The sequence below is a fragment of the Haemaphysalis longicornis genome, unplaced genomic scaffold, assembly GCF_048455015.1.
Source record: "Haemaphysalis longicornis isolate Haplotype H1 unplaced genomic scaffold, Haemaphysalis longicornis Haplotype H1 scaffold_1, whole genome shotgun sequence".
In the NCBI taxonomy this organism is placed as follows: Eukaryota; Metazoa; Arthropoda; class Arachnida; order Ixodida; family Ixodidae; genus Haemaphysalis; species Haemaphysalis longicornis.
Window position 1 is genome coordinate 415,775,664 of NW_027526203.1, and position 18,196 is coordinate 415,793,859.

The following is an 18,196-nucleotide window of genomic DNA, read 5'->3' on the forward strand; positions in this document are numbered from 1 at the left end:
CATGTCTCTAGTGGTGTCTTGGGATATGTGGTCGACTCGCATTTTCGAAGCCCTTGTTTCGATCCCCACACAGTCCCAACTATAATGGGCGACGCCCCTTATGGGCTGGCGCTGTTGGCGTCTCCTGTCGTTGTCGTAATCGTCGTCTTATGCAGTCACGGTACTAAAACACCGGGACGCTCGTTTACGCCTCGCGCTAGAGCGCTTCGTAACGCGTGCTAAAACAACACCGGGACACTCGTTTACGCCTCGCGCTAGAGAGCTTCGTGCTTCAAAGACAAGAGACTTTTACAGCAGAGCTATATACCTCTACACCCCAACGGTTTCATCCCCGTTGGCAGAAACGTCAAGGCGCCAAGATTGCACTTATACACTGCATGCTTCTCCCCTCCCCGGGTTTCACGTTAGTGGAGATGGCCCGGGATTTTTCGAGTTCAGCGGAACTGCTCGACTTTTATTTTCCTTGCCCCATTAGCGATTTTGTTTGTTGTTGGTTTATTAAGGGCTTCCCTATATTTACTGCGGGCTCAGGCTTTTTGTTGTGGCGTTAATGCTTTTTAAATGATATACCCCCACCCCCGCATAAAAAAATACCGTTGCTATAAAAAAACCACGCCGAGAAACCTATCGAGTATAATTAACTGCGAGTGAATGAAAACGTTGCTTTACAAAAGCGGAACGACTTCAATATTTCCATTCCGTATGCCCGCAGATGCGGTTCGTTTTGTCGGGAAGCAACTCGCCAGACATGGAAACATCGCATTACCGATTTTGCCGTACTTCTGTAATTCGCCCATTTGTTCCTGTGAGGCTTAAAGGAGTACTGACACGAAATTTCAAAGCTGTGATAACTATGTAAAACGCTTCCTTTTTATCAGGAGATATCTCCCAGCAAGTTTCAACAGCAACAGTTCAGCGAAACATATTTAAAATCCATTTTAATCTTCGCCCGCACGAGAAAGCCCAGAGCGGGCCGACATGACATCATGTGCTACTTGCCGCAAACTGCCGACGTCGGGGCTCCCATGACAAAGCCGACGCGCTGGCTGTGGTTGGCGCGCGCTGCTCGGGCGTGTGTACACGTCATGGTTTTGGGACTGACGTCATGCTGCCCGGGCCTGTGGGGACGGCGAAGACCTCGGCCGGTCTGGGCGCGCGCGTGCGCTCGCTCGCGCGCGCTTCCAGAGGGGCAGCGATGCGGCAAGAATGGTGACGTCATGTGATACATCCTGTTATGGCGGCAGCTCGGCGTTTTTCAGTCGAAACCGAAACTGGCACGAATAAACGACGCCGTAAATGAATGTTTACGCTGCGCTCGACCGTCTAATCTGTCATTCTATGATTAGTGGGCTGGTAGGCACACATAGCAGCGAAAAAAACGTAACACGAAAATTTCGTGTCAGTACTCCTTTAAGGGGAGGAGCTGTGATGTCCATGTAAGGCGCTCGAGATTAATTTGAGTGAGAGAAGCTGAAATGGGGTGCTTCAGTGCACGAGATCTTTGGGAGGTGACACCTGAGAAGTGTAAAAGCTACGCGCCTGTCTAAATTGGTAGCGGGTACAGGGATCTATGGAGCGGGCACCCGACACCACCTGCAATTAGCCTTATTTAGTCCGACTAATCAGGCGCGGATACATTCGAAAATTACGCACATGCTCTGGTGTCGTAATCACTCAAAGAATATAATGGTATTCGGTTTATAAGCGCAGGTATCTCATATCCATTACCGATGTCGTACCTTGAGGCCTCACACGTTTTGCTGCTACTTAAAGGAACCCTGCAACACTTTCGATAAGCGCTTTCCATCTTTCCTTCGCTTCTGGAACCACTGCGAAAGCTATAGTTATCGCCAGCACGGAGCGGCACTGCGTGATTTGCTCGTCGCACCAGATACGCCTCCCGTTTCTCCTTTGTTTTTGTGGCTTTTTTTTTAAGTTGCTATCGAAAAGCGTTCATTGCTGCAACTGAAGGAAAACCGGCCAACAGCTGCTACATGGCCGTAGTGGCATAATTCGAGCCGTCGAAGAACGTCAAGACCGCGAAAGAGAGAAACATCTTTTGAGCAAATTTACAAGTTATATGATGGGCATAGAGCAGTAATTTTTGGCTGAGGTACTTTGCGACCCCCTAATCTAAGTACTGGGTGTGTTGAGTGACTGCGTTCTGCAAGCATTTTAGATTTCAAAAAATGTTGAAAAAAGTATTGCAGGGCCGCTTTAAGGGCAAGTGGGCAGCTGGTGAGCAACAAGCCCAAACTTTGCTACCGAAAGGTCTTATTTATAATGCTTATTTTTTTTTGTGAAATAGCCTGTCGATAACCGCACGAATTGGCCAAACGTTGCAAACAGTGAACTATATTCTTCGATTCCCTGTGTTTCGTAACGTCACACAAGCAGGCTGGTTTCTAAAGCGAAATATTTTGTGCTACCAGCCCACGTTCGAAATGAGCGCAACTAAAACTATAGCAGGGAATTGTTTTTAACCAATTAGGAAAAAAAACTTTCTGCAGGTCACAAATTCAAGTGATTCCAAAATGAAAACCGACAGACTATACCAAGCACTCACGCAAGCTCAAGGTTTTTCTTTTTCTTTTTTTGCATGAATTTTACAAGATGTTTAAGAATTACTGATGTAAATTTTGCGCAGTGGCCCTCAAGAAGCGAGATTTCGCTTTGTGGGCGCTCTAATTAACGTCGACTGAATAACGAGCGGAAAACTTTACTAAATATGGTGTAGGAATAGAATAGTTTCTTTTTTCTGAATAACTTGTCACACATATGCCAGAGGGACACAGGCGTAAGCGACGCATTCTGAAAGGCCACAAAATTAGACTCTTTTTAGAATAAGAAAGAAAAGAAGAAGACGAAGCGTAAAAACGATGCAGTGTGTGCAGTCATAAAAAGTTGAAACAGGTGTTAGAATGGAGACAAGCTTCATTGGCGCACCTATCCTGACATACATAGTTTTCTTTTTCGGTCATCAAATGCTTATTTGCGGTGCACAAAAGGCGCTTTTTGACGCTGGGAATCTGTAGCGTATACATTGTCCCGACGTGCGGGCTTCGGACGCAGGCTGTTTTGTCGGTGTGCTTTCTCGTCGCGGTGCTGTTTTGACGCTTGTCCTTTCGCAGTAGGCCGTTTAGACACGAGCTCCTCTGACATGCGTCGTCCCGCCATTCATATTGTCACGAAGCCATGGTTCGCGGCAATATTTAAATCTAATGAAGTCTTTGCAAACTACACGCAGTGTCGTGTTTTAATCTTGGCTATAACTAAATACGTGAAAATTTTCGTCCCTCTCTTCCAGAATGCGTGGTTCTTTTTCGAGCCCAGTACGCCGTCATTCAAAGCAGTGACTTGGACAAGAAGCAACTCGAATGCCCTAAACTGACCCTCCTCTTCGAGGCGCCGGAGGACACAACACCCACGGTGCAGGTAGGCTCATTACTCCTGCTGTTATTTAGTTGCCTCTCCTCCTTTTCCACAACCTTTCAGTGTAGTCGGCCTGTTTGTTTCTCTTCTAGGCATAGAGTTAGGTATCATAAACATGCGATAGGTCCTACAGGGACGTAACAAAAGTGGGAAGAAGGATACCAATACGCATTGTGGGACGTTATCCTACTTTGCGGCAATAAATGATCCTTGGAAAAAAAAAAAAACCTCGGTAAGTCAGTAGTCTACACACAGTGCTGAGCCCAAGGACGCGGGTTCGATTCCCGGCCGCGGCGGTCGCTTTTTGATGGAGGCGAAAAGGAAAAAAACGCCCGTGTGTACGAGATTTCGGCGTACGCTAAAGAACCTAAGGTGGTCACAATTAATCCGGAGCCCTCCACTACGGCGCGCCTCATCGCCTGCGTTGCGTCGGTGCGTTAAACCCTACAATCAAATCAACACCAGTGCTCATGCAAGCATTTTTGCTTGCAGGGAACAGGCAATGCCGCAAGCAAACCGGAATCTCGTTGATGTGCTCCTCGAACGCGTCCAGGTAAAATGCAAATAAATTGAGCAGTCAGAAATTTGTTGCTCGCGTTTTAATTGATAGACCTAGAAACCTGGTTTCTAAGCCTTCCGTTATGCCATCTACGCTGTTAGTTTCAAAGCTTTTTTCGAAGCATCGGTATTAGCAGGCGTACTATTCAATTTTCGCTTACTAAAGATTATTTGCGCGCGCTACACAAAAAGCGTGTTTCTGACGCGTTGGCCTTGGTTTTACACAAGTAAATTCAAACGCGTTGCAATAAACCTCGCCATTTCACGCGTTCATTAGTCACGTTTTCTCACTTTAATAAGACCATCAGCGGGGAAAGAAAATTGTTCTAAGCTTGAGAGAGAACGAGAGAGGAGAGAAAGAGAGAGAGAATAAACATCTTTAATTGCGAGCTTAATGGTTCAGGATGGTGAGAGCACCGGCCCTGCGGGGGGCGCACGCTAGTCCAGGGTGCCCTGGTCCTTGCTGGCTACTCGTGCCCTCTCCATCAGCATGCGCGAAGGCCGCTTAAGCCAATGAGCCGGCAGCAACAAGGCCACAACTAGAAACGAGGAGAACGTAATGAAAGGAATTTTCCAATTTTCACGCGCCCGCTGCGGTGCCTCAGTGGCTAAGGCGCTTTTCAACCGCCGTCAAGGTCATGGGTTCAGCTCCCGGCCACGGAGGCAATTTTCGCTGACACAGGGGAAAAGCAAAAAAAAAAGTGCCGAAATTGCGGCGTGCGATTAATGTCCGTAGGTGGCTAAATTATGCTGTTTCTCTCTTTTTAGGGCGCGCCTCAAAGGCCAGTTGTAGCTTCGGTGCATAAAAACTTAATTTCTTCTTTTTTAACACGAAAGTGTTTTATTCCGGGATTCACGAAGATTTCACTTACGTCATATCCGTCACGGAAGTGACGCCAGTACAACGAAGCAAGCGGCCTGTAAAGGGTGCACCCCTGCACACAGGGTCTTTTTGCGGGGAAGCAACCTTTAGTACTAAAGAGCACGTCATGCCAAGGGTTGTTCGTTTGCGGGTTTTATTTTTTTAACACGAAAGTGTTTTATGCCGGGATACACCAAGATTTCACTGACATCATATCCGTCACGAAAATGACGCCAGTACGCATTTGCCGAAGCGACCTGGCAGCAGGACGTCGCTCGCCAAGCACACCCGCAAGACAGCCGCCGACACGCAAATCATGCTCAGCTGCATATTTCGCTGCACATTTCACTTTCGTGGTCTACCGATTCATATGACAGAGGAATCAACCAAAATTTTCTTTTTCTTTGTTCCTGGCAGGTCAGCCTAAAAAAACTAAATGCACAGAAATAATTTGTCTGCTTTTCCTCTCTCTCTCTCTCTCTCTCTCTCTGCCTGTCTCTCCTCGCATGGAGCTTACGTTAGATCTTTTCCGAGATTCTAAAGTGAATCGCAAGACCTTCTTGTGATTTTAGCAAATACAACTTCCGGGTGAAAAGAAACGTATAGAAAAATTCCGGCTATAGAAATGCCACATCCAAAGCGATTACAATTCAGAAATGAGTCACATCGGTACTTGAGATTTGGATCCTCGTCCGCACCTAGTTATTGATCTTCATTGCCTAGGAACAGCACCACCACATTTTTCCGCAAGAGCCGCTTTCTCTGCAGTCCTGCGTTCCAGTGCCATGTGCGAAAAGAGTCGATGTTGTTTTCCGCGCCCTTTTTGGGAGAAGTTCAATAACGTCCGCATCAGCAGAAGCGCACTGGCCGCCGGGAGTGTCAAAAATGCGTTGCAAATAACTTTCCCTTTCAGAAGCGCTTATATTGGAGAAGCAAAACGACAACCCTAACGAAACGCACGAACGGAATGGTGAATTGACATTTCGGAAGAGAAATGGGACACAGTATTAAGGCGTCGGTGAGATTAAATTTCTGCCGTCTCCTTACGCGCAGCCGCGTCATGTAGGCTCCTTTCGGCGGAGGCGTCGGAAATTTCTTTCAGGTGCTTGAGTGCGCCACTTCTTCTTTGCCCCCTTTTTCAATCAAATATGCAATATAATATCCTAGCGCCGTGGCAATGAGCCTTCTTATTCTTGTTTTATATATTTATTTCTCACGCACTTGACAAAAACAAATTCTTGTGTGCGATCTCCACGTTGGTACCACAGCGAAATACACCGACAAAATACGCAAACAAAGCGCGTGTAAACCGGTACAGACAGGAAAGAAAATTTCATCTCGTTTTTATATTGGGTCTGATTATAGCTATATCTTGTTTTCCTCACATATTTTTAAAAATACAGGGTTAATGCGTTAAGTGCGCCACAGTGATCCAAAGGCAGTGTGGATCCTAGCAAAAGACTGAAAATGAAAGAAAAAAATTACGCGGGAACCCCTGTGTAGATGCGACGCATAGGGGGTTCCGTTGTTGTTTCCGTTAGGTTGATTCTCCCATCGCGTGAAACGTGCCGTGAACCCCCTGCCGCGGCTATGACGCAACGTGGCGCGGCTATGACGCAACACAATCCAACACAATCCACTTTAATCCAATCCAATCCAAATCCAATCCAAGCCAAGCCAAGCCAATCCAATCCAATCCAATCCAATGCCCCTCGCGAGAGAGTGTTCGCTATCAGAGAGGAGAGGGGGTGAGCGGCGGAGAGCGCAGCTCGCGCGGCGAGGAGAATGGGGGAGGGGTGTGGACGGACAACGACGCCGTATGGAGAGACAAGGCGAGTGAATGAGATGCAGTCGCATCTAATAAACGCTTTTTTTTTAATGCTGGGTTATCCAGTGCGGATGCATGTGAGTATCTAAGGCTGAAAGGGAATGGCGTTGCCACATAGCGTTTTTTTTTTTTCGCACGGAAGACATATCCAGCATCCTAGCCACAGACAGCATCGCTGTAATACAGGGTAGGAGTGATGTCATTCTCGTGCGTACTCGAACTTCAAAGCAGGTATCCGATAGTTGTGTGATCAGAGAGTGCCTCCTAGAGTCCTAGGACAATTACGTGCCGTCGAGAAGGCGCGTTCGGTCTGACAACCTTCTGTCTAATAGTCAGAGCTTCCTGTTCTTTATCGGTGCGGGAAACGTTTGGGCCGCCGCATAAACAATGCATGGCAACCGATAGACACGGCTACAAGTAGGAGAAGACAGCCAACTCGATGAAGGCAAGAAAGAATGCATCCACACGGTGCTGTACTGGCGCAATAGGAAGACCATGCAAAAAGCCTTCGTGTGCTGTGGACATAGATGCTGCTGCTGCTGCTGCTGCTGATGATGATGATGATGATGATGACGACGACGACGACGACCGCGACTTCCACTAGCTGAAAATGTTTTGTGAGGCTGACCAAGGCAAACCGGAAAAAGCCTTTAACATATGCATGGATGCCCCTGTCTGAGATCACTTGCTGGAAAGGAGCATCGTTCTGAGCAGCTAACGTGATGAAACCGCGTTCCATTAAACATGATAGACTATGGATCTACCAGACAGACAGACAGACAGACAGACAGACAGACAGACAGACAGACAGACGGACGGACGGACGGACGGACGGACGGACGGACGGACGGACGGACGGACGGACGGACGGACGGATAGATAGATAGATAGATAGATAGATAGATAGATAGATAGATAGATAGATAGATAGATAGATAGATAGATAGATAGATAGATAGATAGATAGATAGATAGATAGATAGATAGATAGATAGATAGATTAAAGAGGTCATGAAGACAAAATACAAGTTTGGTTCATTAGAAAGACTGAACAATGGTATTACTTTTATCCCCAACTTGTAACAAATAATGGAGATATTAAAGAAAAACATGTGAAGCAGTGGAGACTCCTAGCCACTTTACGGCAACTTTTCTATGGCGTCATAGAAATTTGTTTGCGCGATTGGCGGCTATCGACCTAAACCACCGCTAAGCCACATGACTGGAGAATTGTAGTGGGGCCCTAGTTCCGTTTGATCGCATCACTTGAACGCTAACGTGCAGTTAAAGGGACAGTGAAGGCAAAACTGAAGTTGGTCTAAATAGATATAGATTGGCATCCTCATAAAACGAATATAGCAGTCTGTGAGGCAGTACCTTGAAATTAATCGCGCAAATAATAAAAAATGCAGCTATCATTCGTCTAGTAGAGATGACGTAGACGGCGACTAAGCGGATGTGCCCAGAGCCACGTGACGAACATCAGAACAAGAACCGCACACTCAAAGAAACACCTAAAATCTTTCCTTGCACGTTAATTTTCATAAGTCATCAACAATTACAAATGTACAGTTATAATTTAGGCCGTGCCGACATTTGCAAGCAGCCAAGCCGCGGCGCCGATGGCGGTTGTGATGGTTAGTGTAGGTTGGGCGTAGTCACAGGTCTCTTATCTCCTTGTTTACATCATGGCGGCAAGTAGCGCGTCGGCCTTCCACGGTTCCGCTCTTCTGTGAGCAGTAATTTGCGTCTGATAGAATAAGTTTTGTGCTCCCTCAGGCAGCGCTGTCTTGCGGAACGACGTTTTGCCCCCAGGCCGGTGGCCGAAGCTGTGTGTGTGTTGTAGTCACGTTCGCTTCGCGATGAAACTCGACGGAGTGCTCCCGCGGGTGGACTGTGCTTACTGTGTTGAAATTATCACTAGCGATGATTTAACCTCGCACCGGGTAGGTAGAGTGTGCGCGATTTTTTAAAACTTTCTGGGCTTGCGCTGGACTGAAGTCCCTTGTTCTCCCCCCTAAATCGCAAGAAGCGAGTGCTACGCTTACGACGAACATGAGGCAATCAGTCGTACGTTAATTTTGCGCTTCGGCCTCAAAGCGCATGTTATGACGTTGTGTTTGTTCGAGACTATTTCGTGATTGTCTTGAAGTTGAGTAAAATGTGTGCGTAGACCTTCTCTTTTGATTGAGGTGTGCTGCTATGATTCACTACCGTGCATACTTAGGTAAAATGATACTATTTGTATCATGTTACGCACGTTCTTCGTTCCATACTGGCGCCAAGCCGTTTGTTAGTAGTGGTTTGCGCGCTCGTAAAAGCTCTAGGCACACATCTGGCAGATGGGCTAATAGGCAACTCGCTTCGCAAAACGTTCAAGAGATGACAGAATAAGCGTTACCATATCGCGACCTAAAACTGACGAAACGTTATACTAAAACTCACGTCGTGGTGCCGATGTAGCAGGCCACAGAAATTTAGCGTTGCACGCTGTTACAAGTTAAACTATCAGTTTGCCTTGCTGTTAAGCCGAGTACATCCAAGCGACTACAACCCGACTATCCCTAACGACAATGCAAATCAAAAAAGCGCCCCTGTCGTCACCATCTCACGTCCTGTGCGGCACGAAGGTTAACGCACACAGCAACGTTTCTCACAACGTTGGCGCAAAGAGTGGCAAGTAACGGAAGTGTAGGTCAGGCAAGTGTTGTATGCGCCGAGTGCGCGACCAGTGGCTCCTGCGGCTGCAATGGTTAGCTCGGTAGGTTTTAGTTTTCCTGCTAAAACACACCGCTGTCTCACTAGCTTCAGGTCACCGTTTTAAGTCACGCGAAACGTTACGAAATGGCGCGAGAAATAAAATTCGTCTTTCAATTGGTAATTTCTCGGCAATTTAAGCATGTTTCGACGCCGAATAAACGCTGAGAGGGCTTCGGGGCAGTTGAACTTTCGGCTGAGCCCAACTTGCTATTTGCCTTCAGTGTCCCTTTAGCACACCGATAAAAATGTTTTCAGTGGTGACCTATATGACGTCACTCCAGCTCAGAACACTTCACTGTAGCGCGAAATTTGAAAGTTTTTCAGTAGTTCTTGCGTTTCTTTGAATAAAAAAACGTCTTCCGTGACTTGAATAAACCTGCGTGCGGTACTGAAGCTATAGTTCTTTCAAATTAAACAAGGTTGTATTGTGTCTTCATGGCCCCGTTAGGCCGCGCACGGCCATGTCCGCGGCCGCACTCAGCTGAAGAGGCGAAACAATCAGGCGCGGCGTCTGCTTTCGACTTTCGTTCGGGTATTTCCCGGAGCGCCCCCAGCGCGCCGCCCTCGCAAACGTGCCTGGAAATAAACATGAGCGCTCGAGCCCGTGTCGGTTCTTGCACTTCCCTGCAGTGTCAATGTTTGTTGATCAATCATGGGCGGAGATCTGCCCCGCTGCACTCCCCTGGGAGCCGCCGTCCCTGTGTATAGCTGTCTGCGCTTTTACCGCCGCCTGTTTGCCTGCTGCTCGCGTTCCAGAGCGGCGCGCAGGCGCCGCGTGCCCTCGGCCAGGAGGCGAGCGCGGCGGCGACCGGTGATCCTTCCCCGCCAAGCCTTGTGCACACCCGGCCGACGCGTGTCATGTCGATTCACTGGCACTGCTCTCAACCCCTACAGAGGAATACCTCGCACCTAGGCGAGAAGCCTGCGCGTGTCCTGATCCGCACAATTTTATCATGCCCTGGACATTGGCTACGCAGCCCCTATTGTGAAGGCGCTTTACTTTGATTACGGCAATCAAACGAGAACCCCGCCACCAGTAGTATAATGACGCACCACTGTGAGGTAGGGGTTTTATCTAGATGGTGTTATCCGCTGAAAGAGCTTCGCGGTACGCCCAGGAAATGGGCTGCCCTTGGAGGTGTGCGGGAAGGAGGGCGCTTGGGAGAGTGGCTGGAAAACGGAAACTTCTTTTGCCGTTAATGCTAAACGAGGCTCAAGGGAAGGCCCGTTAAAAGGATTACAGGGTTGCTCCTTCCCGGGAAAGTGTAACACTGTCGCTTTGCCTTCAAGAAACAAGCGTTTTCTTTGTAACAGCTGCTGTTTTTCTTCTGGCCCAGTGTACAGGTCTCTCAAAAACTGCGGCCGTGCACCAACGAGTACTCGAAAACCCGGAGCGAAGCCTTCTGCGTTCCTCTTAGTTAAATTGACGCTCTGATGTTTCTTCGATCCTTTTGTTTTAATCGCACGCTGGATGTAGCTAATACTAAAGAGTGGTGAGGTGTGAGACCTATTCAAGCGCAACGGCTTTCGTGCGCAGATTCCGGTGCGTAGAGAAACCGAGGGTGCTCAGAGGTAAATGGTGTTCGAATTATTTATTTTGTATTCTTACCATAGTTTCAAAGGCATAAGGAAAGGCACGCAATGTCACAGAAAAACCCGCCGCGGTGGCTCAGTGGCTAAGGCGTTGCGCTGCTGAGCACGAGGTCGCGGGTTCGATTCCCGGCCGCGGCGGCCGCTTTTCTGATGGAGGCGAAAAGCGAAAACGCCCGTGTGTACGAGATTTCGGCGCACGATAAAGATCCCCAGGTGGTCAAAATTAATCCGGAGCCCTCCACTACGGCGCGCCTCATCGCCTGCGTTGCGTCGGCGCGTTAAACCCTTCAATCAATCAATCAATGTCACAGAAAAGAAGCTGCTCGGGGAACCGAAGGGTTTGAACACCGTGCTGTTTGGGTGCAGTTAGGCAAACAAAAGTGATTCGCCCCACTTTTAGCCGTTAAATAAATCAATAGTCGTACTATTTCAGGTTAAGAAACACGGTTGGTTACAGGCAATTGTATTACGCGCCGGTTATTTTTCCTCAAAGATCTAACAGCCATTATTTTCTGAGCAAACCTTCCCTTGGCCTTCAAAATTGCCTATTTGAAGATAAGAAGAAATTACGTCCATATAACGTATTTTATATGCGAGTACATAGTATTCTCTACCTCGCACACTCAACTTTCTGACACCCTTTTTTGCCCAAAACGGGATAGTATAAGTGGAAAAAGGGTGTTGGTAGGCCCTTACACCCTCTTCTTAAATCTCAACACCCTTTTTTTAGCTATACACCCCCCTTTTTGTGTGGAAAAAAGGGTGTTAACCAACTTCAGCACCCTTGGTTTTTCGTATGGTGTTGAAAGGGTGTGGAAAAAGTGTTCAGCTTTTGATTGATTAACGCCGTTCGTGCATGTATAATTGACCGTTTCCACGCCAAGAATAGCGCTAGTAGCGGCGATTACGAAAAGAACTGGGGGCGCTTTCGACCATGGTTGCTGGTGGTGCTGTTGTACTGTATGGCTAATCACGTAGCACGCCCATGCTGATAGCCTGCAAGGCTCCGGTGGCACGCGTATTGCGCTTTACTTTTTTACTTCATGTGGGAAGCTCGCTCTTCGCATGCACTATTGGCAAATTTTCGTACGTTTGCAGACACCAGTGACAGGCCGTCTGATGACTTAGTAATTTTGCAGCCGCCGTTGAATATCAGCCACAATCTGTCTAGAGTTGGCTCCTGCATGCCAACCACTTAAGCCATCAGCGGCGACTCAGATAACACCGAGCCCCCAAAAGAAATGGTGGTGCCTCCAAGTGCATACGCAGATAAAGCACTTGGAAAAGGCCCATTGCACTGTGGAGTACAAGATATCCTTTATACCCTCTTCTCCACCTCGCAAAAAAATGTTCAAAAACAAACAAAAAAAAAAAGATTGTTCGTCTGCTATAATCGCTTGTTTCAATACACGGTGCGCCTCATGGCCCAAGTTTAGCTTTGGTACGTCAAACATAAATTTGAGCTTTTAAAATAAAAAAAAACTATATTTCAAGAAAAGAGAAACTGCGCGCCAGAGACAAGACAATAAGGAAGGGACAGGACGGGCGCAGACTCACAAAAAGCTTTATTGAAAAAAGGAACACGACTATATACCATCTACTGCACTTTCGCACAAAGAAGCCAGTTTTTGCTCTTTTCTTATCAATGCACCACCCTGTTCAAAAATTCAAACACAGTTCTGTACAACGTAACAGATGCCTCGCTCACACAATTTCCATGGTTTTTACGAATAAACTTTTTTTTTGCTTTTGAACATTTCTTACGAGGTGGAGAGGAGGGCATGAGGGGATCTCTTGTACTTCACAGTGCAATTATACATGCATGCATGGCGTTAACCAATCAAAAGCTGAACACCTTTTCCATACCATTTCAACACCCTACGAAAAACCATGGGTATTGAAGTTGGTCAACACCCTTTTTTCAACACAAAAAGGATGTACAGCTACGAAAATGGTGTTGAGATTCAGACCAAGGGTGTAATGGCCTCCCAACACCCTTTTTCCACTTATGTTACACTCTTTTTGGCCAAAAAGGGTGCAAAGAAGTTTAGTGTGTAGACTAAGGATGTAATAAATGGAACGTTAGAGAGAACCGTATTAGCCGTGTGCAATAACATGGCCTCCTTTATGACGTGCATATAACGCTTTAGCTTCTCCCGAAGCACCGCTATGAACACGGCTTCCATCTTTAGAAGTGCAAGCTCCAATGTAGGAGCAGAGAGTGCCCTTGTACTTCTTATCCAGTAACTATTGTTTTAACTCAACTGCTTTCTTCTGCGGTATATCTTGAGATGTATGTTTGGCTCTCTCGATTGTTTTGGCCCTTTGGCTTCTGGGTATTCTCACTCGTTGGATCTGTGGACCCTTCGGAACTATTGACCCAAATGGTGGGATACCCAACTGGTTGGATCTTCCGACTCTGGACTTTTTCACCCATATCGGCTCTCCTGGCTCGGGTATTTGACTCGATCGACGGTCGCGTCACCATTGGATGTTTAAATGTTTAGGCATTTCTGTGTGCACATCAACAACAGGGAAACCCGCCTGTCCGTCTTTAACGCATGCGAAAATGCTCTCAATAAAAGGAGCTAAGGCGTTCCGGTGTCCACCCTTATAGGTCAGACAAACTACGCCTGCTGGTGGCCTTTCGTTTCCTAGTTAACAATAAATTCATTGAAAAGGAGCTAGAACCTTGAAACTTTCATTTCACACGCCGTATATAGCCCTGGAAAAAAATTCTTCCTGTCAATGCATGCGTTTTGCAGTGAAGCCGATTTAAAGAGACGCAGTGTATAGTGCTTAATAGGTTTACATGGTGTCGAAAGTATTTAATAGAAGACTTTAGGGTGTTACTTTGGTGTCAGACTGCTCATGTAACGTCTAGGAATTATATTTTTTCAGCAATGCACGTGTGTGCGGCAGGAAAGCCAATTATACGGAAGCTTAGTGTATAGCAGAGGGGTTTGCGCATTTATTCCGAATCTCCGATTTTTTTCCTCTTTATATCCCTTGACCATAAGCTTCCCCTATGCATAGGGTAAGCTTAAGAGTTTGCTGCATGCACCAAGCACACGTGTAGTAATGGTACATTTGAATTTCGTTGCAAAATGAGCCATGCTCGCCGCGTGCGGAGTACAACAGGGCCGGGCACAAACTTAGTGCAGAGTACCGTTTTAGATGAGGAGCAGCTTGTGGTCGCGCCTGTTCCCTCCGCCGTTGTGCGGCGTCCACACCCCCACTGCGCATGCACATCCTCCTCCACCTCCTCTCCTCTCCTTGTCTCATCTCCTCTCCTCTCCGGCATTCCTCCTCTCCTCTCCGAAGCTCCTCTCCTCTCCGGGATTGCGCAACGAATGGCAACACCTGCGGCTCCGCGTGCGATAATGCGAAGCAGCTTAGGGTTAGAGGCGCGACCGTAGCCGCTGCATACTCCGCTGGGGGCGCCACTGTAGCTCCGCGGTATAAATGACGCGCGCGCGCTCTCCGCCCCCTCATTCTCCTCCCGCAACGCCACGATCGAACTGAAAACTAATGGGAACTTGAGTCGACCCCATGGCTGCTTCGCATACTACTCAGGGTTCCCCTCCGGGAAGATGGTGAAATTTTTTGAGCCCGCCAAATCGCGCAGCCTACAACCTCATTTCCTCCTCACTCCGATACTAGCTACTATTATACACCCCCAACTCAACCGTGATGCTTGTCCACATTGCACCATCCCATCTGCCTCACTTCAACATATCATATGGCCATGCCTATCCTCCCCGTCGGAGCGCAAGCGCCTACACCTCATCATCACCCGCATCACCTCACCATCGTTATGAGAGCCTCCCTGAATGACCGAGAGCCCTCCGTACAAGAACGACTGTCCTGCCTAGCCGGGGACACCGCGTTGCCCCGGTGCGATGCGCTACACCCTTAAAATTGGCGCTGGTACCCTTGCGCACTTGGCGGTTTTTCAAATAAAGTTTTTAAAAACGACACTCTTTCTTGCGTTATACTTCAGCCCGAAAATTTTGGTCTGTCTGTCTCTATCTGTCTGTCTGTCTGTCTGTCCGCCGTCCGTCCGTCCGTCCGTCCGTCCATCCATCCGTATCTAGATTCAGCCACCCGGCAAAAAGATAGAAAGATTCTGAAACGAGAAGTTTATATAGGAAAAATCTTACCGAACTACTAAATCTGATACCATTCTTCGTGCTTTTAACATTGTTGAGCAAACAGAAAACATTAGGCATATTTGAGGCAAAACATCAATACATACCTGGTACTAGCAGTGTTTTTTTAATTGAAGGATCTGTGCGCTTGATATTTGCGATAGCAAAGAAAAAATACACGCTGGAGACAACGTTTCGACCCAAAATACAAAGAGAGCTCGCGCCCGATCCTAGACCTCGTGGCCGCATTCTACGACCATCAGTAACGAAAGCTTTCAATAAATGGGGCGTGTTCTGTGGAAGGAGCGAAACGGCAGGGGAACAGCATGGTAGGTGGGTGGGGGCGAGGGGAGAGGCACTTACGTGGCAGGGGCTGCAGAACACCATAGATAAGCGGCCAATTTTCTCTCTTTCTCTCCCTCCGCATGACATCAAGACTGTTGATTGAAGTGGCCCAAGCAGATACTGTTGCATACTGAAATAATGTAATTTAAAAGACACGGGAAATGACAAGACCCGCCGCGGTGGCTCAGTGGCTAAAGCGTGCTGCTGAGCCCAAGGACATGGGTTGGATTCCAGGCCACGGCGGCCGCTTTCCTGATGGAGGCGAAAAGCGGAACCACCCTTGTATTCGAGATTTCAGAGCACGTTAAAGGGACCCTACAACAGTTCCTAAAGTTTTTTCGAAATCTTAAATTCTTGCAGAACTTAATCAACCAACACGCCCAGTACTTAGATTAAGGTGTCGCAAAGTACCTCAACCAAAAATTGTTCCTCTATGCCAACCAGATAACCTAGGAACTATCTAAAAATATTCTGCTCTCTTTGCGGACTTGGCGTTCTTCAACCGCTCGAATGACGTCATTACAGTGGCTTAGCAGCTATTGGCCGGCTTTCCTTCAGCCTCAGAAATTGTCGCATTCGATAGCCACTTTAAAACGAATGCCACAAAAGCAAAGCAGATACGGAAGGCGTATCTGCTGCGACGAGCAAATCACGAAGTGACGCTCCGTGCTGGCGAAAACTATGGATTTTGCATTGCTTCCAGGCGCGAAGGAAAGAGTGAAAGTGTTTATATCGGTAGTGTTAAAGGGTCCTTTTAAAGATCCCCGGGTGGTCAAAATTAATCCGTAGCCCTCCACTACGGCGCGCTTCATCGCCTGTGTAGCGTCGGCGCGTTAAACCTCATAATCAATCAAATCAATCAAAATGACAAGCATTAAGTAACGATTGATTGATTGATTGATTGATTGATTGATTGATTGATTGATTGATTGATTGATTGATTGATTGATTGATTGATTGATTGATTGATTGATTGATTGATTGATTGATTGATTGATATAAGGTCGTCTTGAGGTCATTCAATGGAGACGGTAAAAAGCAAAGAGACGGGACGAGAAGATTTCACTTGATTAATTAAGATAAGTGATGCTCTTAGAAGGAAATTTCCCTGGTAGTCATTATGTCCATCGGCGTGACTCAACAATTGTCTGCCACATATTCAGTTTTGACCATTTGAGGTTTTGTAAGAGTAAAGGGCCGCATGTTTTGGTATTAAATAGTAATTTTTGCAGGAAAAATCACATCTATATTCCAATTTGCCTGACTGATATTCAAGGACAAGAGAAAAGTAAAATGCTTTGCTGGGCGAATTGGTTCATGGCTTCAAAGAAATTAAAAAGAGCGCAAAGGACGTGGACAGAGAAACACACTTTTTAATTTCTTTGAAGACGAGAAATGTAGCATCTCTCCTTGTCCAACTTCCTATAGCGCACATATATTTAAAAATTCACTCTACGACGACAGACTGCATCAAGGAATGTACAAAAATTTGGTGCTTTTCGTCCAAACCATTCGTTAATGAAGGGCGTTTGAATACTTGTTGTATTTATTTATTTATTTTTCGCTGAGTGTACCTATGTAATAGGGTAATAGAAATAAAACTGAAGTTATGGCCCAGCTGTGTGGCTTCAGAGTACAAAATATACCGTTTAATTTTTTTTTCTTCCGTTCCGTTCACTAGAAGCAGTAGCAAAAACTTCGTGGCTTAAGGTTCCACTAAGTGATAGTTGGGCAAACTAGTATGGTACTATATTTTTATGTAGCGGCCTGCCGGTCTCTGTAAGAACAGGAAGAACGATATATATGTAGTTGTAACCCCCCCCCCTTTTTTTCTCTCTCTCTTAATGCTTTCTATAAATACTTTCTGTGGTAAATAGGCAAGCAAATAAATACTGCAAATAAAAACACAAATCAAAGACGGCCAGATTTATTTCGCGTCTGGAGCGGGCACCACGGTGCTTTAATGAAGACACAGACCGATGCGAAGAACGACCCCAGCCCGAGCTCCCTGGCGAGAATTATTCGGCCAGAAACGCCCCTGATGGGTCGACACGCGCGCAGTGTGTATTCGTTGCCGCGGCCGTTGCCTCCGGGCGTAGCTGCGGCTTCCCAGAGGCGGAGGAGTAATTGTGGTCTGGGACGGCGGGCAGCGCTGCGCAGCGGCGGCGGTCGCAGCAGTGCGTGACCGGCCGGACGTTAGAAATATTTCATGTGCCGCGGCCGCCGGCGTGAGTCGTCGGTCACAGTTGGCCCCCACGTCAGCGCGACGACATCTGATGGCTCGCAGGAGGGGCGGTGCGCCACGGGGCTGCGACGCCCGAATGAGTCGAATGACCCGGGCTTGGTCGGCCCATTATGAGGCTCGTGTTTGCGCCCATTGCCCCAATCGCGATGGCCTTTTTTTTTACCTGTTCGGATCAAATCAAAGCAGCATCTGGGCACCTCGAGTGGGCCACATGCCCCGCGTCCAACGGGAGGAATTACCAAGAGGCAAGAAAAGATGAAACTGCGCAGCAAAGATATGACATTAGGGTTTTAGTCGACATGAAATACTGACATAAAGTGCGTACGTATGTAAGACAGTGCGCGCACTGTCGCTGTTCAAAGAAGCCGTCGCTGGCACATCATTAGCGTAATCTAATTCGAAGTGCACTGATATACAAACGA

General features: G+C 47.3%; 1 protein-coding gene across 1 annotated transcript in view; it reads left to right on the plus strand.

Moving 5' to 3' along the window:
• The window catches only part of LOC144155589 (uncharacterized), a 509,077-nt gene that overhangs the window by 330,699 nt on the left and 160,182 nt on the right, over positions 1-18,196 (plus strand). Inside the window, exon 5 of the mRNA XM_077687126.1 lies at positions 3,308-3,435. Within this exon, the coding sequence (XP_077543252.1) occupies positions 3,308-3,435 (128 nt within the window). The remainder of the gene's footprint in view (positions 1-3,307; positions 3,436-18,196) is intronic.